Source organism: Periophthalmus magnuspinnatus, chromosome 1 (genome assembly GCF_009829125.3).
Source record: "Periophthalmus magnuspinnatus isolate fPerMag1 chromosome 1, fPerMag1.2.pri, whole genome shotgun sequence".
NCBI lineage: Eukaryota > Metazoa > Chordata > Actinopteri > Gobiiformes > Gobiidae > Periophthalmus > Periophthalmus magnuspinnatus.
This window is the reverse complement of record NC_047126.1, coordinates 3,885,793-3,909,147: the sequence shown is the minus strand read 5'-3', so window position 1 is coordinate 3,909,147 and position 23,355 is coordinate 3,885,793. Positions and strand designations below refer to the sequence as shown.

Genomic DNA, 23,355 nt, shown 5'->3' with positions numbered 1-23,355 from the left:
TTATAATGCCAATACGTTCATCTTTGTACAATTTCAAGTTCTGCAACATTCTTGAAATACAGTAATTTGAGCTTTCAATTATGTTAAGTTGTCCCGACATATAAATGGAGTTTTATTTCATTTGTGCATGTTAAAAGTGTATTTTCTAAACCTCAGCTGCTGTCTTTGCATCTTTGTTTTAAAATGTATAATGTTATAATGTTATTAAATGCCATGAATATCCCGAACACAATTACAGGTTGAACAGTCATAGCAGTTTATTTCAATTGTTCGCCAAGTCAAAAAAGAAACAAAACATTGGTTATTCAGTTACATTACAACCTTTGGAACTTCATTAGTGAGTGTCAACGGTGAGTCATGACATTTTCACTGATTGCTGATATAAACTTTATATCACATACTCATCTGAAATGAACCTTTCTCTTATTAAATATGGTGAATTAGTGTATTAAGGAAATCATTACTGTGAAGTGAAAACAATCGCTCTATGAACAAAAATGCGTCAATAAAAAGCAAACACATTTTATCTGTTGTCCTGCCCGTAGTTGAATTAAATGATGTCAGTACATAACCTCTACTGATACACACTGATAAAGGAACACAACCTCAGCTGTCTCAACTGCAACAATGATCCCAATATGCACGTCAGAACACATTCATTCTTCCCATGTATCTCCATAAATGTTCTTCTTGGCTGTAACACATAGAACAGCAAAAGAAGAACTGTCAACATCAGACAACAGGCCAACAGCTTGTTCAACATTTCAATGGTTACCTTCTTTTTTAGGCCTTTCTGAGTCCCTTTGTGGCGCTGGTTTCATAAGGGTCTCTGCCTTCTGAGTAAGTGTGACTTCATAGTTCTCTCGGTTTTTGAGTCTTAAATCCTCATACAAGATGGGCTTCCGTTTGGGCTCTTCTTCATCCAAATAAGTCTGACCTAAATAATAATAATGATAAGAATTAGAAGAAAACAACACTAACATTAATCTTTAATAACAATTTGGATGCATTAAACAACAATTTACAACCTTTGTAATGCAAAACTTTCAGTTTACTTCATTCAGTATATTCAGGCAGTTGATTTTACCTGAAACACTCAGATCTTCTTCCTTCTCGAGCATGGGTGGTTCTGAGCTGTATCCATAACCATAGTCTCTGTTCTGAGCAGGAATCTGGCTTTGGGAGTCTGACTGGAAAATGGCATCAGATGATGTCATTGAAGGGTCTGCATCACCAGTCTCTGACTGAGGGCCTTTAGAACTGTGGATAAAAAGGCCAGAACACTTTTATATCACAACAAATGTCATATACGTTTCTGTAACACTTTTCTCTACTTACTATTGTGATGTCAGTCCTGATCGCTGTCGTAGTGCCTCACCCAATGGTGAATTTTCCAATCTTTTAAATTTTTCTTGACAGGTTTTCATGTAAGACATTTTTCCAGCCAAGTAGCCACAGAAACCAGCAACTAGAGAAACAAATATTTGCTTTTTGTTGGGGGGAAGCTTAAAATAGTTTTGAAGCAATGTTATGCAACGGTGTTAAGATTAATTCAATGGGAAATCAGTATCTAAAATCACTAAGGGAACAACCATATCTTTGTAAATATCTGCACACCCTCAGCCAAAACAGTGAATCCAAGCATTACAACTACATTTATATAATTACTTCATTACACAGAAATGATGTAACTGCAGTATAAACGAAAAACACACTACTCACAGACAACTTTTGGAAGAGAGCCAAATCTTGGTGATGAAGACAAAGAGCCTGAAAATGTGAAAAGTCAGTTTCGACAAATGTAAACTTCCTTAAGTGTTCTATTATTTACACTTACCTCTTGCAACAAGAGCTTGAGTGATGGCCATGCTGACCACAGAGAAAGGCACGGCTGTGAACAAAGCGCATTTGAGTAAATATACAAAAGTCCTGGTCATATCGGCGTTAACTGCATTCAGAAAACTTACACCTGTACCAGAAGCTCTCCTGGTTGCACTCTCTGAACACCTTCCTCTCTTCATCTGTGGGGATGTAGTCCATCCCAACAGCACCCTAAAAGAACACACACAACTCTGCAGCAGTGCGGATTTACAAGCGTACACTGCCTGTCAGATTTAGTCCCATTAAATCTACAAAGATGCTGTACACCACACATGGGGTCAATGACAGCTCTACAGATAGCATCACATTAGCATCACATTAGCTTACCGGGGCTCCTCTGCGCTGCCGCTCATCTGTGTAGCCTGGACCGGGGGTCGTCATGTCTGTGATTTAGATTTACCTCTGCTTTCAAAGTATTTCAAATAATACACATAAGATAGGGCCAGACGGCTCTACTGTTCGGTACAATGTCATAGCCCCGTGTAGCGCCAGCAAAAGATGTGACCCGGAAACAGATGCTGAGGTCAACAGTTCAACACAGGAAACAGCTTTAATTACTCCCTCTACAAACTGCTCTGGATGAACATAAACGCATCTTTTAGACTGTGCTATGTTCCGTTTTGGCTTAAGACTATGACCAATCCATTAATTATGTGCGACAAGTCTGGGTGTAATTTGAAAGTTTTCACGTAATGTGTTGTAAAAGAGCGCCCTCTCGTGGTGGGCGAATGTGCTCTTCACTGACACAAAACAGTCTAAAATAGACAACATCATCAGACCAGATCTTATCCTCAGATGAAAAAGTAGCTTACCATGCAGAATGAAGAAAAAGCAATGTATGGAGTCAATGGATATAATAAACATAGAGGAGAAGACTTAGACATAGACTTTCTACTACCTCTTTAAAAGCCCAGTTTATCAGGGCTGGGGTCAGACAGACGCATCTGTGACACTTTAGTGGATCACACCTCTGCTTTTGTTCCATTGTGGAAATATGTCACATGAAAATCCCTGACCAAAAATCAATGTTAGATTTATTTTTAGAACTCAGACAAAGAGCAGGAGCACTGCCAAAAAAGGTGAACAATTGGGAAATAAAAGTGAAGCACCTTGACAAAATTTGTGAATAATGGTTAAAAAAAAGAAAAGAAAAAAAGAAAAGAAAAAAGATAGAGAGAAAAAAAAGTTGTAATATTGTAATAATAATAATAAATAAACAAATTATTTAATTAATTGATAAATAAATAAATAAATAAATAATAATAATAATAATAATAATAATAATAATAATAATAATAATAATAATAATAATAATAATAGATTACGAAAGGGAATTATAACCCTGATGTAGAAATGTGTCAGAAAAAAGGCCAAATATTTATAAAGTCAAGTCGTGCCACAGGAAGTCCAGTGCAGTTCATTCATTGATATTGAGAGACATCGACCAATGGGAGGCCACAAGAGAATCAATAAATAGCTTCAGAATCACAGATCTCATTGTGCCACTAGTACAAGTGAATAAAAACCCTGGAAAACTACCATTAAGCCTGTGTGAGCGGAATATGACTGGATTCACTGAAGGCATCACTATTCGTCTTTATTTGGAGACACATTTGAGATGACTTCTATAAGGGCTGGCTTCTTCAGTATGGAGCGGATTGCAACACAACTTTCCAAACGTTTACAGCAGTGTGAGACAAGGAAGGCGTGTCCTCCTTATCTGTGATATATACATTTTCTTGGTGATGTGACAGCGGCTCATCAGTGGACCTCATACTCTTTACCTGAGCACTTACACCTTACCTTACCTTATGGAACATGGACTCTTTGGGTCCGCCACAGGTGAGCAATTTTGGATTTGTTTGAATGTCAGCATGTATTTGTTTGTTAATAATGTGTCTAATTAAATGTTTTTACCATTTCACTTTCAGATAAATAACTAAAAAATAAATAAATAATCAAATATCGTAACACGGGGTCTTTGTCACATTTAAGGACTGTGGTGATAAACATATTTTTTATCTTTATAACATATTATCTAAGTGTGCACAAATTTATGCACAAGATAACAGGGAGATAAGAATCTTAAAAGAAGATCCAAAGCTGAAGTTTACAAGACACAGTATTAGTCACTTGTAATTGGCTAATAAAGAGGGAGAATGTTGTGTAAAAACTGTTAACCCCATTGCCTTTTACCAACAGGGAGCCTTGACTTTAGCTGGTAACTTTGAATGGAATTGTACTGGGGCCTTTCTCCAAACCATGTGATTGTTCTGATCAATAGTGCAGCATGTGGATGTAACATATGTGCCATTGTTGAAGTTATCACAGGATACAAATGTCTGCACAACCTCAGATATGGCTGTAAATACATTAGAGGAAGTGCATCTCATAAGTGTTATATCATTATTATATTTTTTCCAGACAATGGAGACTCAGAACAACGGGAAAGTCAGAGAAAGCCAAGGTATTTTATATGAATTAACACAAAAAAAATTCAAATCTGTCAACTGGACAAAAAGTTATAGGAGTGAAGATGTTTCGCTGCTCATTAAGAGTATCAAAAGTGTCCTGTATTTTATTTTTTGTTTGCTTTTAGCCAGCCCAGCACATTCAACTCTAGACCTTATCAATGAGGAGAAGATGGAGGCAGACCCTTGGGATATGCCAGAACTGAATGACACTGGAGTCCCCTGGTCAGGTAAGTCTGCAATAAATCTGTCAAATTTAACATCGATTAGACAAAGTCAGGCACACAGAAGCTGCCAACACCACAGTTTTTTTGCTTCTTGGAGCAATAAAGGGGTGATATTTACAGTTTACTCAGTTACACGTCCGCTGATACTCCAGGTGAGCTCAGCTACTTAAGCACTATCGCTGCTTCTGAAGGAGAGTTTATCACGTCGCTGGAGCTGATACAGAACGCAAAAAAGGTGAACGATAATGCTCAACTGACTACTGATATTAGGGGCAAAATTTATGAATCTGTTGATATCGTGTCCCTCGTCAATAGCAATACATAGGAGCCCATTTCTTTTTCAAACAGTGAAAAGAAGTAGTATTATAAGTGTATTTACATCTACGTAACGTCCTAGATTCACATTCATGACTCTATTGACACTAGCACAAGTTTAGAGCAGATGTTTCAGACACAAAAGTGAAGCGGGGTGGATCGTCTTTGCATCAGCTCATACCCCAAAGCATCATATAGTGACTTATACAGGTCTTTGCAAAAAATAAAATGTTTAAAGGTCTTATATTACACAAAATAATTCTTGTGAGCTCTAAGTTGTGTTATAATGCTGCTACTACCTCAAAAACAGACCTGGAGTTGTGTTTTGTTTCATTCACACATGTTTGAGTCACACTTTATTATCAGTCTGTCCACATTTCCAAAGCGCAAAATGCTCTGTTCCACCTTGTGATGTCATGAAGTGGTAGTTTTCAAGTTAACAGCTCCTTTTAGTTTTACTTTAGTAGAGACAGGCAATTTCAGAGCTGGAACTATTCAAATGATTCCAGCGAAGGTGTGTGGAGTTTAAAAACACAGCGGAGCACTTCCTGTATTCCCACATGATGACATCACAAGGTGGAACAGAGTGTTTTCTGTTTGAGAGAAGAATTCAATATAAATCTGCAGGGTTTGTGTGTTAAACATGTGTGAAGCAAAACACAACTCCAGGTCTGTTTATGATGAGGAAACAACATTATAGCATATATCAGAAAATAGTGTAATAGAAGAAGGAGAAGGAGGAGAAGAAGATGATGAAGAAGAATAAGAAGAACTAGAACAAGAACAAGAAGAACAAGAACAAGAATAAGAAGAAGAAGAAGAAGAACAACAAGAAGAAGAAGAACAAGAACTAGAAGAACAAGAACAAGAAGAACAAGAAGAAGAAGAACAAGAAGAAGACGAACAAGAACAAGAAGAAGAACAAGAATAAGAAGAACAAGAATAAGAAGAACAATAAGAAGAAGAACAAGAACAAGAAGAACAAGAACAAGAAGAACAAGAACAAGAAGAACAAGAAGAAGACGAACAAGAACAAGAAGAACAAGAACAAGAAGAAGAACAAGAAGAAGAACAAGAATAAGAAGAACAAGAATAAGAAGAACAATAAGAAGAAGAACAAGAAGAACAAGAACAACAAGAACAAGAACAACAAGAAGAAGAAGAACAAGAAGAAGAACAAGAACAAGAACAACAAGAACAAGAAGAACAAGAACAAGAACAAGTTTTTTGTTTTTTTACTTTTACTTGACCAGGAAAGTCCCTCTCAGGAAAGTATCTCTTGTTCACTCTACTCTCAAAGAGAACATATTGCACATGTTTTTCGTTTTACGGGAAACCTGCACAGGCACAGGGAGAACATACAAACAGCAAAAGGCCTTTACTTTGTCCAAGAAACAAACCCAAGACCTTTTTTCTGTGCCCATGAAAGCGTAGTCCACACTTTAGGCTCATACTGAAGTCTTTGTCTTTGTCTATAATCTTCCAGCTCTGGACACCAAAGGTAAAGTCCTGAGGGTGGTGCTGTCTGTTGGGAAACTCTGCCTGTTACTTGGATTTCTCTACACGTTCATCTGCTCATTGGACGTCCTCAGCTCCGCCTTCCAGCTGGTTGGAGGTCAGCGCGATTGAAATAAACGTAAACCTGTAACCAACACCTTCAGTTATAATAGTAAATGTGTTTTCTGTGCAGGAAAAGCAGCGGGAGACATTTTACAAGACAACAGTGTGCTGTCCAACCCGCTGGCCGGGCTGGTGATCGGTGTTTTGGTGACCCTTCTTGTCCAGAGTTCATCCACCTCCTCGTCCATAGTCGTCAGTATGGTTTCCTCGGGATGTGAGTCAGAGTTCACAGCGACACACTTTAATATATTCACTTCGCTATAACAGAAAGTCATAGCAGCAGTGGTTGGTGATGGTATTATAATATGAGCAGGCCCGGGTAAAGAATTCATTGCAAACTCATTTAAAAGTGTTTTGGCCTGAATAAAACACACTTCTTCAATATTTTACGAAGATGTGAGTCAGGTCAATCTTCCCGTTTTCAATTGACCGTGATTGACAGGTGGATAAGCCAAAATGGAGACAGACAGGCATGGTTCCTATCGTAAATAATAAAGTGAAAAACATCACAAAAGACTGGAAAACGTGACAATTTCTGCAGAATCGATGGACAAAGCTTTAAAGTTAACAGCTCCTTTTACCTTTACTTCAGTAGAGATGCGTCATTTCAGAGCTGGAACTATCCAAATGATTCTAGAAATGAAGGTGTGTGGAGTTTAAAAACACAGCGGAGCACTTCCTGTATTACCACACGATGAATCTTATTGGACGATCGAGTAAAAGTGATAGCAGGGGCTTAATCTGGTACAAATCATCTTTTCTTTTGTAAGATTAATGAATTTGTACATGGTTCCTGACAAATAAACAATAAAGAAAGAAAGATGCTAAAAGTCTATGTACTTTTGACGATAAAAAACACAGTAGCAGCCAAAACCACAGTGATCTTTTATGTAAAATATCCAAACACAAAGCCTGAGACCGTGATGCTCGTACATTTGCAGTGCTCACAGTCCAGCTGGCGGTTCCTATTATTATGGGGACCAACATTGGCACTTCAGTCACCAACACACTGGTGGCTATGACGCAGGCCGGGGAGCGCAGCACATTCCGGAGGTAAATATATGCACATAAACTTCATTATCATCACTTACGGAAAAAAAATCCAGTAACATGTTCAGTTCTTTCAAACCCACAGAGCTTTTGCCGGAGCCACCGTCCATGACTTCTTCAACTGGCTCTCGGTGCTGGTGCTGCTGCCGCTGGAGGTGGCCACGGGGTATCTGTATGTGGTCACAAAACTCATCATCGACTCCTTCAATATTCAGAGCGGAGAGGCGCCGGACCTGCTGAACGTCATTACAGACGTGCTCACAGAATCCATTATTCAGGTACCACATCTGAAATAGGAACGACTGTGGAATCTACAGGGGTGGAGCGAGGATTCAGCTTTGTTACTCAAGTAAAAGTACAGATATGAGAGCAAAAAACACTCAACTCACATGACAAAATCTACTCAAGTAAAAGTATTAAAGTACCTCTTTAAAAATGTACTTAAAGAGTAAAAAGTGAAAGTATTTTGTGCAGAGTTTGAGATCTAATAAAGAGTCAAATGCAGTGATTTTGATACAGATTTGGGATGAATTTTGTTCAACAGAAACAATTGAATTAATAGATTTTACTTGTATATGTTAGTCTCCTTTCTTTCTTTCTTTCTTTCTTTCTTTCTTTCTTTGTTTCTTATTTATCTATCTATTTATGTATTTATTTATTTATTCATTCATTCATGTATTATTTATTTATTTATTTATTCATTCATGTATTATTTATTTATTTATTTATTCTTTCTTTCTTTATTTATTTGTTTCTTATTTATCTATCTATTTATGTATTTATTTCTTTATTTATTCATGTATTATTTATTTATTCATTCATTCATGTATTATTTATTTTATTTATTATTTATTTATTTATTTATTATTTCTTCTTTCTTTCTTATTTATTTATTTATTCTTTCTTTCTTTCTTTTTTATTATTTATTTATTCATTCATTCATGTATTTTTTTTTATTTATTTATTCTTTTTTTTCTTCTTTATTTGTCAGGGACCATGTACAAATTCATTAATCTCACAAAAGAAAAGATGATTTGTACCAGATTTAGCCGCTGCTACTCCTCAAACTATAAATTACGTGAAAAATAAACCTTCAGCCTTTTCAGCAGGTGTCAAACAATAATAAAAAATACTTTTACTTTCTCAGTCCTGTTCAAAAAGTGCAGTAGAAAGTACAGATACTGCTCTCAAATGTAGTGAAGTAAAAGTAAAAAGTATCTGTCAAAAAATAAATAAATAAAAGTACAGTACAGATACCTACAATTCTGACTTAAATACAGTACTTTACTACTTTTACTTTGTTACGCTCCACCACTGGTAACAATAATACATAAATTTGAATACATTTGTTATATTTTTGACTTAATTTGTCTATATAAACCTTCAGCTCGATGAGACAGTGATCAGTCAAATCGCCACCGGAGACCCAGACGCAAGAAACAAAAGTCTCATCAAGACATGGTGCAAAACTTTTACCAACACAGTAAGATTACCCACAATTCAAGACTAATATTACACTGTGAGCTGGTTTAGATTTGTTTCTGTCGTTTGTTTTAGACGTTGATGAATGTGACAGTTCCTGGTCCTGAAAACTGCACTTCTCCGACTCTCTGTTGGTTTGATGGGAATCAGACAATAACCTTGAAGAACGTGTCTGTCACTACCAACGTGGAAAAATGTGAGTGTGTAAGCAAACATCAGACTTTCCATACCTTATATTATACATAACATCAGATTATGTGATGTAGTACTGGCAATAATGTGGTTCTCATTCACGTGCACTTTTAAAATATTGATATTGAAATTGATTTGCGACTTAATCTACCCCAAACCTGCACAATAAAAGAGAGAAATAATGGAGAATAATGGTCAGTGGTCACATTTTTATACAGCGCTTTTCAACCTTTAAGTCACTCAAATCACAAGGAATCACTCCCCCACTCACACCTTAGACTGTACGTAGCTAACCCACTAGCCGCTGCTTTCCAAATAGGAAGTGATCGTGTTGCATTTCCGGCTCCATTGATTCTGATTCCAATTCATTTTAAACTGAAAAATTGTCCCCACTCTTGTCATTTTGGTCTTAAATGTTCGTATTAACCCGCTCTACATGATCCTGGTGTTTGTATTTCGCTATTTTGTCTGTGAATCAAGATATGAACATTAAAAACAGACAAATCAGGCGCCTTCTTTCACCGAGGTCACTCCCGCTAGCGTTAGCAACAGGTTTGATTGACAGTGTTGCTAAGCGCCTGCTCCCTGCTAAACCAGAGCAGCAGATTGGATATTTAACTGCATAAAACTGAAAAGGCTGATTCTCCATGTTTAGTCCTGGTTTAGTCCTGGTTTAGTCCTGGTTTAGTCCTGGTTTAGTCCTGGTTTAGTTCTGGTTCAGTCCTGGTTTGGTCCTGGTTTAGTCCTGGTTCGGTCCTGGTTTAGTCCTGGTTTAGTCCTGGTTTAGTTCTGGTTCAGTCCTGGTTTAGTCCTGGTTCAGTCCTGGTTTAGTCCTGGTTTAGTCCTGGTTTAGTCCTGGTTCAGTCCTGGTTCAGTCCTGGTTTAGTTCTGGTTCAGTCCTGGTTCAGTCCTGGTCTAGTCCTGGTTTAGTCCTGGTTCAAGTCCTGGTTTAGTCCTGGTTCAGTCTTGGTTCAGTCCTGGTTCAGTCCTGGTTCAGTCCTGGTTTAGTTCTGGTTCAGTCCTGGTTTAGCCCTGGTTCAGTCCTGGGTTCATCCTGGTTCAGTCCTGGTTCAGTCCTGGTTTAGTCTTGGTTTAGTTCTGGTTCAGTCCTGGTCCCTGAAGTCCTCAGGTGTGAGATGGTTCATATGGCTCTAAACACTAAACGTTTGACCCTGTGCTGTTGGGTCTCCAGTCCTGGTTCAGTCCTGGTTCAGTCCTGGTTTAGTCCTGGTTTAGTCCTGGTTTAGTCCTGGTTTAGTCCTGGTTCAGTCCTGATTCAGTCCTGGTTTAGTCCTGCTTTAGACCCTGTGTTGTCTCCAGGTAAACACCTCTTCGTGGACGTCCCTCTGTCCGACCTGGCTGTGGGTCTGATCCTCCTCGCTCTGTCCCTCCTCGTGCTCTGCTCATGCCTCATCCTCATCGTCAAACTGCTCAACTCGATGCTGAAGGGGCAGGTGGCGTCCGTCATAAAGAAGATCCTCAACACTGGTGAGACGTGACGCTCTGGTGTTTGCGTTCCCGTCCTCATGTCTCCGTGTGATAATGTTCCCGGCTGTGTTTTCAGATTTTCCGTTTCCCTTCGGCTGGGTTGTGGGATACATCGCCATTTTGGTCGGAGCCGGAATGACATTTGTGGTGCAGAGCAGTTCAGTGTTCACATCTGCAATTACTCCACTTGTTGGTGAGGTCAAGTATTGTCAAATATTCATAAATCATTATTATCAGCTTGGTTTTCAAAATATAAAGACTTGTTTTTATTAAAGGGCCCATGTTACACTGTTTTCTGGTCTATGTTATAATGTTTCCTCGTCACAAACAGACCTGGAGTCGTGTTTTGTTTCATTCACACAGATTTAAGCTCTCTCTCCGATGGAAAACACACTGTTACACTCCATACAGGGCCGGTCCCAGCTTTCACGGGGCCCTAAGTTTGTCTCTGTGGCCCCCGACAGCGGATGTGCTATTAGTGATTCACATTTGACACATTCTGACTCTGCTCTCATCACTTTGACCAATTATATTTGTGTTTATTTGAGCAACATCAGACTGAAAACATCCAGAATGTCACAACAACCACAGTCACAACAACAGAACACAAATATATTAAGGGTTGGGGGCAAGATTTGGGACATTTTAGACATTTTATCTTCATTTCTGGAGGATTTTAATGTGTTCCAGTTGGCGACAGTGTTCTTACATTTACATTATGTCGGGTCCTTGCTCCGGTGTAAACACAGAGCTGCCCTCACCTCTGCCCGACTCAAAAACAAACGCAGCAGCAGCAGATTTTTTACTACTATAGATATAAAACAAATGTGATTGTTTTAGAGGGATATTTAGTCTGCTGTAAACACACAAGCCCAGTTTCTAATAAATCTTTACATATTATATTATTTTCGATATAAATGTATCGACTCTTGGGGGCCCCCTGCTGGCCTCGGGGCCCTAAGCAGCAGCTCATTCTGCTTATAGTCTGAACCGGCCCTGCACACACCTTCATTAGAATGATTTGGATGATTTCTGCCCTGGAATTGCCACTTATCTCTACTGAACTAAAAGTAAAAGGAGCTGTTAACTTGAAAATTTCACCTTCATGACATCACAAGGTGGAACAGAGCGTTTTAAGCTCTGGAGATGTAGACAGACTAATGATAAAGTGTTACTCCGACATGTGTGAATGAAACAAAACACAACTCCAGGTCTGTTTTTGAGGCGATAACAACATTATAACATGACTTAAAGCTCACAGCGGGACCTTTAAATGCACGAGAAGATAGATTTACTAATGACTCTAAGTTTGTATGAACAGGTATCGGTGTGATCAGCATAGAACGAGCTTATCCACTGTCACTTGGATCGAACATCGGCACCACCACGACAGCGATCCTGGCGGCTATGGCCAGTCCAGGAGACACTCTGGCCAACGCATTACAGGTAGGTCAGCCTGTTTCATGTGTTGCGTAGCTGAAAATATAAACTAAAAGGTATGTGTATCTAGATTGCGCTTGTGCATTTCTTGTTCAACATCACTGGCATCGCCCTGTGGTACCCGATACCCTTCACCAGAGTCCCCATCCGCCTCGCCAAAAGCCTGGGCAGCATCACGGCGAAGTACCGCTGGTTCGCCGCAGTCTACATCATCTGCTGCTTCTTCGTTCTGCCCTTGTTCGTCTTCGGGCTTTCCGTGGCAGGTTGGCAGGTCCTCGTGGGGGTGGGGGCGCCGCTGCTCGCTCTCCTGATCATCATTGTGATAATCAATGTGCTGCAAAAGCGTAAACCCGCATGTCTGCCGCCGGCCCTGAGGAGCTGGGACTTCCTGCCTCTGTGGGCCCACTCCCTCGCGCCCTGGGACAAAGTGGTGGACGTGTTTATCACCAAGTGCTGCTGCTGCTGTAAATGCTGCCGGCTCCCCGCGGATCAGGAGACACAAGAAGAGCAGCAGAAGAGTCACAAAGAGGCTTACGACAACCCCGCCATGGAGCCGGAGCGAGAGCTGGAGAAGGAGAGCGACAGGCAGACTGATAAAATAGAGCTCAAGATTCTCAACATGACCAGGCTTTGACATTTCTCACACAAATCTCATACTTTTAAAGACTGAGCGCTGGAATGTATCTAAGTACAAGTGTGTCTGTACTTTACTTGAGTACATTTTAAAGAGGATCATTTTTACTTCACTACATTTGAGAGCAGTATCTGTACTTTCTACACCACTACATCTTTAACAGGACTGAGAAGTATTTGTATTACAGTTTGAGTCCTGCTGAAAAGGTCGTAGTTTGAGCAAACACAAGATATACAAATAAAACAGCTGGAAAAAATATAGATTCAACTGTTTCAATTGGACAAAATTCAGCAAAATCTGTATCAAAATCTCTACATTTGAAGGTTCATTAGATCAAAATCTGCTGAAAATACTTTTTACTCTTAAAGTACATTTTTAAATGGATACTTTCATACTTTTACTTAAGTAGATTTTTTCATGTGATACTTTTACTTTAATTGAGTATTTTTTTTACTCTGGTATGTGTACTTTTACTGAAGTAACTAAACAGAGTACATCTTCCACTGCTGTGTACTTCGATGTACTTTGTTTGAATCACGTCGCCCTGTGTCTCACACAGGTCAGATCAGATCTGTCGTGTTTTATTCTTATATTTGTGATATTTTCCAGTTGAAAGTGACTTAGGGTCTTAGGGTCATGTGACTTTTTAAGCACAACACAAGTGTTTTGTTTATATGTGTATATGACACATGGACATCTTTAACATCGTTTTAGGGTGTAATAATTATTCTTTAATTAAGATAAATAATTGTATTCAGAGAATATATTGTTTTATAGAAATGTAATCTAATAACTAGAATGACACCAATGGTTTATGTTGACAAACCCATGTATTAATAAACACCTTTTTTATCTCGCGGCTGAAGTCTCATCATCTCCGATCTGATGACTAAAGCGAAAACTAGTTTATTTATTGGCCAGTTATCTGTGTTATCTAAAGTACACACTAATGCTCAGAAATACTAGAAAGATTGGGGTCACAGTTCACTGCCAAAGTAGTAAAGTTCCTCCTGTCGTGACCATCAGTGCGGTTCCTGTTGGAGTCAGAGGGTCAGCAGTGCAGGGGACAGTCAAAGGAGTGAAAGGAGTCCACTGTCCACGGTCACATGGACGTCCGCCTGTCTATGGATTATCTCTGTGTCGATACAAACCGCTCACGACTGTGACAGCCCAGGACACCCACTGAGCTGTGGGTCAGCAGAGAGAGTGGGTGAAGAGCTGCTCTACAGATAGTTCTGTTAATGATGAAGCCACATCTGACACAAGACACCGACAGCGACACGTGACCGGAAACATCTGCACAGAAACACCTCAGTCTTCCTCTGCAGCAGAACTGACAAACACCCGGAGGAGAAGGAGCCCCACATGTGTGTCCACAACAGCAAATAGTGTGAGAGTGAGGGCCACACAAGTGAAATGTTTCAGTAAACAAATAGTGTGATACTTAAGGCCACACAAGTGAAATGATTCAGTAAACAAATAGTGTGATACTTAGGACCATACAAGTGAAATGTTTCAATAAACAAATGAAACAGATCAGGGAGTGAGGACACAGGTCTAACTCTTTTATGACAACATGGCTCTAATGTAACATGATTCATCTGTAATCAATGAATAAAGAGTCAATTAATAAAGAGACAGAGAGAGAGAGGGAGAGACACAGAGAGAGGGGGGAGTGAGAGAGAGGGAGGGAGAGGGAGAGAGAGAGAGAGACAGAGAGAGAGGGTGAGAGAGGGAGGGGGGAGAGACAGAGAGAGGGGGGGGGAGGGGGGACAGAGGGGGGGCAGAAAGAAAGAGAGAGAGAGGAGGAAAGAGAGAGAGGGGGGGTGAGGGGGAGAGAGGAGGGAAGAGAGCAAGAGAGAGCAAGAGAGAGCGAGAGAGAGAAGAGAGAGGGGGGAGATGGGGGGAGGGAAGAGAGGGAGGGGAAGATAGAGAGAGAGAGGGAGGGAGAAAGAGAAAGAGAGAGAAAGCGAGAGAGGGAGTGAGAGAGAGACAGAGAGAGGGCTTAGTCCTGGGTCACGCGCGCACAGACGTGATTTAATAAACAAAATAAGAGACTCACTGCTCTGTCTTCTCTTTCTTCTCTTTCACTGACATCTTATTATTTAACCCTTCAGCCCTATATTCTTTATAATCACAACAATGACAGTGACTTTTTAATGGTTCGTGTCTGTTATAAAGTGTTTGGTGGTTGAATCTGTTAAAGTCTAAACTTGAGTCTTGTACAGTCTCTGTGCACAGCAGCTGTTCAGCACTGCCATCTAGTGACATAATAATGTAACAGCCCCTGGTGCGTGTGAGGACATGTCCACAGGGGAAAACAATAAACACGAGAGAAGAGATTGTTTTAATAAAGAAATAATTTATTATTTTCATAACATATCATTAATCAACATGTGAAAATACACATAACGCTATTTCCTTGGTTAGAAAATCTGCCCCTAACAATATAACTAAATGTTCTATTTGTAAAGACAAAAGCACCGTGTAAATAATAAGCACCATATAAAATACATTCTCTTACATTATAATTGCACTTGTAGCACCATTTGTTTTTGTTAACGCTTAGTAATAACCTAAACTCAAGTGGGCTTTCAAAGTTATTCACAGGCTGTGAGTCCATGTGCCTCCTACACTTTACATACAAGGCCTTTGGATAAATCACTTCTGTTGATCTGAGAAAGAGTTTAAATGTACAATGAGTAAGCTGTCTGCATCCAGGGAGGCCGCGGCACTAGTTTAAAGTCATGTGTTTGAGGAGAGGGTCTGCTCAGAAGGGCACAGGTCCATAGTACGCCGTGTATGCAGCCACGATCCCAGCAGTGTCGGCCATGTCGTCACAGGCCTCGTTCAGCTCACACACCTCTCTCAGGCTGTCCACACAAAACACAGTCACTACAACCACTTCCACATAACGTACAGAGACTTAAATATTTATATGTACCTCTCCAGCTGGAGTGGAGTGAGGGGTCCGGCGGCTCTTCTTCTCCTGAGCAGTACAGCAGCCAGGTCCCTCTTCATTACCACATGAGGAGCTACAGAACATATGAAGTAAGACAAAAAGTTATATTCAGAAGCGGGTCATGTCAGAAGAGGGCAGGAGACAGTATTATTATTATTGCACAATTTTCCCTTTCTCTATAAGGGTGTGTTCACTCTTACACACACAACTTAACCCTGGACTAAACCTGTGCTCGACCAGGACTAAACAAGGACAGAACAGGACACAAATGCACTCTTAAACACGACAGGACACCATGGGAAAACCACATCAAATGACACACAACACTTGATTGTACCTTCAGTGCTGATTGATGCAGATGCTGAGGATGAGTCAGAGGCAGATGAAGCTGATTGTGAAGAAGATTCTGTGGATTCAGATGATTCTGAGGATTGGGACTCTGAAGACTCTGAGGACTGTGAGGATTCTGAGGACTCTGAGGACTGTGAGGACTCTGCGGATTCGGAGGAAGACGAGGCTGAAGAGTCGGATGCAGAAGAGTCGGATGCAGAGGAGTCGGATGCAGAGGAGTCGGATGCTGAGGAGTCGGATGCTGAGGAGTCGGATGCAGAGGAGTCGGATGCAGAGGATGATGCAGAGGAGGAGGCAGTGTCGGCAGGAGCTGCATCTGCTGCAGGGTCGGCCGCTGTGTCCACTACAACCTCAGGCTCAATAGCTGCAGAACCCAAGACAAACATTGGCATAAATACAGTCAGGGAAATAGGAAATACTTGAGTAGAAGAGTGGACTCACCTCCCATGGACCAGCAGACGGAGAGCAGAGCACAGGCGAACAGTAGAGTCACAGTCCTCATGATGTCTCTGGTGATGTTCCTCTGTGGAGTCAAGGCTCTTCTTTGGCTTGTTTCAGTCTAGAGCTGCTTCTGTGTCAGTGCAGGACTGAAGGTCAATATATACACGAGCCCATGTCCGAAGCAAGGCCAGACCCACTCAGGGAGAGCTGCCTCTGATTGGACAGAGAATCGGATAACAACATTTCCGCTTCCACTTGTCGTGAAGTTGTCTATAAACACCCACACGAGCCTTGGCATTGAATCCACAAACTCATTCACCCACAAACACGGGGCGGAAGACATTCCTCGAATTCAACTCTGACTGTATGTGTAGACTTTATGTAAACCAGAAAATGGTAAAGACACTCAAGGACATTCAGGGCTGGTCCTGTGTCACTGCAGAGGCAGACACATAAGTATGCACTGATGCGTGAACATAGGGACGTAATAACACACTGGAGCTCACATCATACTCAGTGAGGGAGAAAGGACTGTCTTTTGTTTTTCTATTGTCTGGAATTTTCTGCCTTTCCTCTTTCTCATACAGATTTGTCATTTTCAGAAGGTATGCTTTTTCTCCACTTCACTTGACTTCACTTTCTCCACATTTCAATTCACCGTTTCATCTTAAAACAAAAGTGGAAAACTGAAGCAGACTGTCCAGACGGTGCATTTCTGACCTCTCTAAACTCGGGGAGAGTGATTGTTTTTCAATCAGGGAGATCGGGTTCTTATTTTACATGAAGGAGACCCAACAGCGTCCTGCTGTTGTGTTGCCCCAGATGTGAAGTCCCACCCCCACAAACCCCAAACTACAGTCTGTGCGCCACAAGCTTCTAATCGGGCGACACGGAGAAGCAGTGAGCCTCATTATGCGACAGGGCTTAATTAGAGTCCTGCAGTGTTCCACTAGAACCACAGTCACTATTTACAGAACCATCGTAGTCCAGCTCTTGCCCGATCCGAGCTCAGCCACGACTAACCAGCGGTATGGCCCGGTGCACGGCTCAGTTTTTAGTAAATGTGCTGCTAAAATAAGAGGGCCTCATGTACTGGACGCTCTGCATTCATGCGGCCGAGGATGCTACAGTGTTTGTGCACAGACCCAGACCAGCTGCGGTCTGCTCTGTGCCGTGTGCAGTTGATGACTTGGACTTGAACCATATCTAAATCCTAAACAGTGTTTAGATAAACATTTATGAACATACATTACTTGAAGCATATAAATACTTTGTGCAGAGAGATGGGAGGGAGTCTGCCCTGTGACCTTGTTGTCCCTGTGTCCAGTCTTATTCTGGCCTCACAGATTTGGTTTGGATCAGGGGCATGTAATTTCAATGTCTGGTCTAGTGTCCATTTTTGAGGATTTGTTTTACTGGGGAGAGGGTTCAATCACATTCCTAAACAGGAAATACAGCTGCATAGAGTTTCTTGTTTGTATTGTGGCCTGTTGTATTACCAGGAACTGAGCCACATCATGAGCACTACTGAGAAAAAACACTTTTATTTTCCAACAGTCACCAGCCACTGGATGTCGTAAATATGTTTATTTTTCCTTGAGTGTAAAACATGTATAATTAGGTTCTGAAGTGTTATTAAAGTGACCGATGTGTAAAACTGAAACAAGTGCCTCATTATAGATCATAATGTGAGTCAAACATGGCAGATTTGACCTAAAAACCTGAAGTTACTGAACAAATGCTACACACTGGACGAGTGGGTGTTTTCTAAAATGGACTTTTTACTGGACTCACCTGTTGTGATATTACAGACCGGGTATGGTCCTTTGTTTGGATTCCAGTCGCTTGTAACTCACCACATCATCATAAACGGCTCATTTAAAAAAGTAGAAATGATGGTTTATTAGGCAGTCAAAGCAAATATATCGACCAATGAACTCACATGAGAACCTAAAGATATAATCTGCAAGTTTATTTCATTTTTCTACCAGTAGATGTTGCATGTGAAACCCCCACCCTCCCCTTTACCTGTCCTTTGTTCATTTAACCATCTGCACTGGTAAAATGCATCTAGAATCTTTCCTTTATCACTGACCCAGACGAGCGTCACCATCAGACATGACATGGACCATCCAAAAAGCTCAGTGAAGTTAGTCAGTGAGAAAAGGAGACATTATGATTCTTTTCAAAGCTCCTGAGGCATCCCACAATCCAATGCACCGATCAAAATCAGAGTTTACGAGTGATACTGTCCACTGCAACAACTGCTTTTCGAGCCATGTCAGCCCGTTTAATGTTATTATATTTGTTTACATTTATAGAAACTAAACTTAAAGACACATTTTCATAAAGTCCACAGTGACAGAGGAGCTCATTTTGCTGCTGATGTGGCTGCAGCTGATGGATTGTGTGGAACAGTCCTGTGTGTCCTGTTTCTGTGACACTGTGAGCTGCTGCTGCTGGTCAGTCTGGAGAATATTTATTTATATTTTTAACATGTTGGACGTTGCAGATTTTGCGCTGTTTGCTGAGGCTCTTCAACAACAGCATTTAATTCAAACAGTTAAGAGTTGTTTCTCCTCTCTGCTCCTCACACATCCTTGTTCCTTATAGTTGACCTCATGATGTAGAGTTCAAAGGTCAAGGCAAAGAAGAAGGAAGGAGAAGGAAGGAGAATGGAGGAGAAGGAAGGAGAAGGAAGGAGGATGGAGGAGAAGGAAGGAGAAGGAAGGAGAAGGAGGAGAAGGAAGGAGAAGGAGGAGAAGGAAGGAGAAGGAAGGAGGATGGAGGAGAAGGAAGGAGAAGGAAAGAGAATGAATGAGAAGGAAGGCGAATGAAGGAGAAGGACGGAGAAGGAAGGAGGATGGAGGAGGAGGAAGGAGAAGGAAGGAGGAGGAAGGAGAAGGAAGGAGGATGGAGGAGAAGGAAGGAGGATGGAGGAGAAGGAAGGAGAAGGACGGAGAAGGAAGGAGAATGAAGGAGAAGGAAGGAGAAGGAAAGAGAATGAAGGTCAAGGAAAGAGAAGGAAGGCGAATGAAGGAGAAGGAAGGAGGATGGAGGAGAAGGAGGAGAATGAAAGAGAAGGAAGTAGAATGAAGGAGAAGGAATGAGAAGGTAGGAGAAGGAATGAGAAGGAAGGAGAACAGAGAAGGAAGGAGAAGGACGGAGAAGGAAGGAGAATGAAGGAAAATGAAGAAGAAGGAATGAGAGTGAAGGAGAATGAAGGTCAAGGAAGGAGAATATAGGAGAATTCTTCTTCTTCTTCTTCTTCTTCTTCTTCTTCTTCTGTCAAACTGCAGAGATGTTGATCACATCTAGTGGTCACATGTGAGAATACAACAGGGTCGGTCTAATTACAGACGGGAGCTTTATGGAAACGGCCTAATTAATGTCTCTCACCAATGTTTGTGGAACATCTGGAGCTGTGGGGAAAATGGGATAAAACATTTCTTTCTTTGCCCCACTTTCAGCTGCCCAGTTCCTCTATTGTAATTTACTCCGGGCATAAACCTTTTTACGGACCAAACCAGCGCAGGTTGGCAGTCTAGACGAACTTTATACAGAGAAATGTTTTCAAAGATTTATGAGCAGAAGTCCAAAGCCAGTGCTCAGTTTAATCCCACAGGCTGTGATGGCTCCTGGGGATTTACTGTGTTTGGGGTAAACAGATGTGTCTCATGTTTTTAGTGCAAAAACATGATGGAGTAAGACTTTACAGCAAGTGCCAAAACTTATTTCAGACTATTTCCTGAGAAGCTAGCAATTAACATAGTCTGTACACGAGCAGAATACAAGCAACTAACAAGGAAACTCAGAGCATGTAAAACGGAGCAGCTGGGTTTTTACCGGATGCTTGGACAAATCTGACACAAATACATTCAGACCTATAAAGTCAGTGTGGTGGTGAGGCCCGCACACTGCACAAAACACAAAACACAGCCACGGCCTCTGTCTGTCTGCTGCTGACAGCTCTCATCACTCTGAGCTACAGCCCCAGAATGTGTTTGGTTTGGATTTCAGCACATTTGAGCCCGTGAGGTCATTGCTAATCAGACTTAATTATGATATCATCCAACTGATAGGGCGAGGTGTATCACAACTATCAGAATCAGAATCAGAAGACGTTTTACTGCTACTCACCAACTAGGAACTCTCTTTGGTGATAAAGTGCAACATAAAAACACTGAATAAGCACAAATAAGGGCATGCATAAAGTAAAAAAAGATACGCTTAAAAATAAAATTAAAATAAAATTAAAATAAAAAAATTAAGATTAAATACAAATTAAAATAAAATAAAAATACATAAATAAATAAAAAATAAAAGAATATTTCTTTTATTTAAAAAATTAAATTAAAAATAAATTCATTAAATTAAATAAAAATTAAATACAAAATAATAATAAAATAAAAATAAAAATGAATAAATAAATAAATAAAAAATAAAAAGAGTATCTGTTTGGATTCAAAGTACATGGGTTTACTGTACTAGGTTCAAGTTATTCATTTTACATGTTTTTTTTTTTTCCTTCTTTAAAGACGCTATCTGATGATAGGAAGAATACTTTGAGAATGCATTTAGTTACAGTATTTTTTGGGGGTGTGTGTGTGTGTGTATTTTGTAACACATTCCCTTCCATGTTCCAAACTGAGTCCTGTATTCTGAACACTTGGAAAACTTTCAAACGAGATGCATTATATTATAGTCAGACATGACGTTTAATTACAAACTGCTTTATTTCTGTTGCATTGTTATTGTTATGCAGTAATTTATGTCTAATTAGAGACAAAAAACTCACATGCCTCACCACAAAAGCTGGGTTTTCTATTTTTCACACTAATACTGTGTAGTGACAAACCAAAATTACACGATGAAGTACCAGTGTGAAGGAAATGTATCTGTATTTATGTTGTGAAAGAAGTATTCTTATCATATGCCTTTGTGTAAATGTGTTTCCTCTGTGTCAGTCTGTCAGAGGCTCAGAGCAGACAATAACATCCCACGGGAAACTCTGTGCTGTTCTACCTGTCTAAATGTAAAAGTTTATTATCTCATGAGTGTGAAACAAATGTCACTCTGCTTTAAAATGTGTGTAGCTTTGTAATTCTGGTGTAAATACTTTGGAGAGGGGGACAGAGGGACAGAAGATGCTCTAAGGGAGACACTCAGGGGGAATTTGCAAATGGATTACTTTTCATTTAAGAATATTATAGTATTTTTCCACCACACAGCCATGTATTCTTTTTCATTTAGTGAAGTAGCTGCATTCTGAATACGACAAAGTGAAAAAGTAACTGTTCCAGAATAGTTTCTCAGAATTAGTATCCAGAATATGTATTTTTTGACACTTTATGTATTTAGTTACTTCCCAACACTGTCGGGACTAAACCAGGACTAGACCAGGGCTAAACCGGGGCTAAATCAGGACTAAATCAGGGCTAAACAAGGACTAAATAAGGACTAAATCAGGACTAAATCAGGGCTAAACCAGGACTAAACCAGGACTAAATCAGGACTAAATCAGGGCTAAACCAGGACTAAACCAGGACTAAATCAGGGCTAAATCAGGACTAAATAAGGACTAAATAAGGATTAAATCAGGACTAAATCAGGACTAAATCAGGACTAAATCAGGGCTAAATCAGGGCTAAATCAGGACTAAATCAGGACTAAATCAGGACTAAACCAGGACTAAGCCAGTACTAAACCAGGATGAAACCAAAATGAAACTAGGTCTAAACCAGGACTAAACCAGGACTAAACATGTTGAATCAGTGTTTCAGTTTTCAGTTTCCTTGAACATTCTTCCTGAAGATGTGAGACAGGCCTCTACTTTAACAATGGTTAAATCCAGGCTCCAAACGGTTGTGTTTAGCTGTGCAGAAAACACTCTGTTTCACCTTGTGATGTCATGCGGTGATACAGGAAGTGCTCCACTGTGTTTTTAAACTCCACACACCTTCACTTGAATCATTTGGATAAGCTCAGCCCTGGAATAGGCATCTTTACCAGTCTTTACTGAATTATTGCCTCATGACATCACAAGGTGGAACAGAGCATTTTGAGCTTTGAAGATAAGTGTGACTCAAACATGTGTGAAAAAACAAAACAAAACACAACTCCAGGTATATTTTTGTGGAGGTAACAACATTATAACACGGCTTAAAGCTCACAAGAGTCATTTTTGTGTAATATGTGACGGTTCCGTGCTAAAGTATTTCAGTATGTGTGCTTCAGCCTGAGCCTTATGTAACTCACTGTAATGTGGGCATCGTCTGGGCTCCTGCCACAGACAAAACAGTGATGTATTTCCGTCTGCTCTAAACGCTCCACCTGGCAACCCGGGCTCCGGATGTGCGGGCCGGCTGCATGATACCGCTAATTACTTACGCTCGTCTGGGCCCTCAATTTCTTTTGTTTCATCCAGACAGTTGTTTCAGGATGAGACCAGGTTTTTAGACTCCACTGGCTTTGATTGGCTTTTTTATTTAAAGGTTCTATATCATGCAAAACGGACTCGTGTGAACTTCAAACTCCAGGGCTGTGACCTCATCAAAAACAGACCTGGAGTTGTGTTTGTTGTTTGTTTGTACAACCCTTTATTATTAGTCTGTCTACTTCAGGGATGTCCAAACTATGGCCCGGGGGCCAAACGCAGCCCTCAGACCAATTTTTATTGGTCCTCAAGCCTTCAGTTGAACTGGCCCAATTGTTCGTAATCAGTACTTTTTAGGGCAAATTTGAGTAATCCTACCAATATAACCTAAATAACATCACATTGCATTGTCATACAGACCTAAT

The 23,355-nt window shown here is 40.4% G+C and overlaps 4 protein-coding genes across 4 annotated transcripts in view; 2 read left to right on the top strand and 2 right to left on the bottom strand.

Moving 5' to 3' along the window:
* The window catches only part of LOC117373246 (uncharacterized), a 163,501-nt gene that overhangs the window by 27,586 nt on the left and 112,560 nt on the right, over positions 1–23,355 (top strand). The gene's annotated exons all lie outside the window — the stretch shown is intronic.
* Positions 3–2,398, bottom strand: LOC117371967 (OCIA domain-containing protein 1). Its single transcript, XM_033967662.2, has 8 exons — positions 2,209–2,398; positions 1,968–2,052; positions 1,838–1,891; positions 1,723–1,770; positions 1,339–1,468; positions 1,088–1,260; positions 776–937; positions 3–694 (listed from the first exon to the last, which is right to left on the bottom strand). Exons 1-8 carry the CDS (start codon positions 2,260–2,262, stop codon positions 657–659), a joined length of 744 nt encoding a protein of 247 aa, XP_033823553.1. The 5' UTR covers positions 2,263–2,398; the 3' UTR covers positions 3–656.
* On the top strand, positions 3,458–12,940 carry LOC117372708 (sodium-dependent phosphate transport protein 2B-like). The gene is made up of 13 exons (XM_033968544.2): positions 3,458–3,723; positions 4,306–4,348; positions 4,481–4,582; positions 6,381–6,509; positions 6,585–6,728; positions 7,456–7,567; positions 7,650–7,842; positions 8,952–9,047; positions 9,122–9,242; positions 10,559–10,726; positions 10,803–10,919; positions 12,048–12,172; positions 12,237–12,940. The coding sequence occupies exons 1-13, from the start codon at positions 3,700–3,702 to the stop codon at positions 12,798–12,800; spliced, it is 1,938 nt and encodes a 645-aa protein (XP_033824435.1). The 5' UTR covers positions 3,458–3,699; the 3' UTR covers positions 12,801–12,940.
* On the bottom strand, positions 15,143–16,690 carry bglapl (bone gamma-carboxyglutamate (gla) protein, like). The gene is made up of 4 exons (XM_033973955.2): positions 16,555–16,690; positions 16,100–16,477; positions 15,745–15,835; positions 15,143–15,673 (listed from the first exon to the last, which is right to left on the bottom strand). Exons 1-4 carry the CDS (start codon positions 16,613–16,615, stop codon positions 15,571–15,573), a joined length of 633 nt encoding a protein of 210 aa, XP_033829846.1. The 5' UTR covers positions 16,616–16,690; the 3' UTR covers positions 15,143–15,570.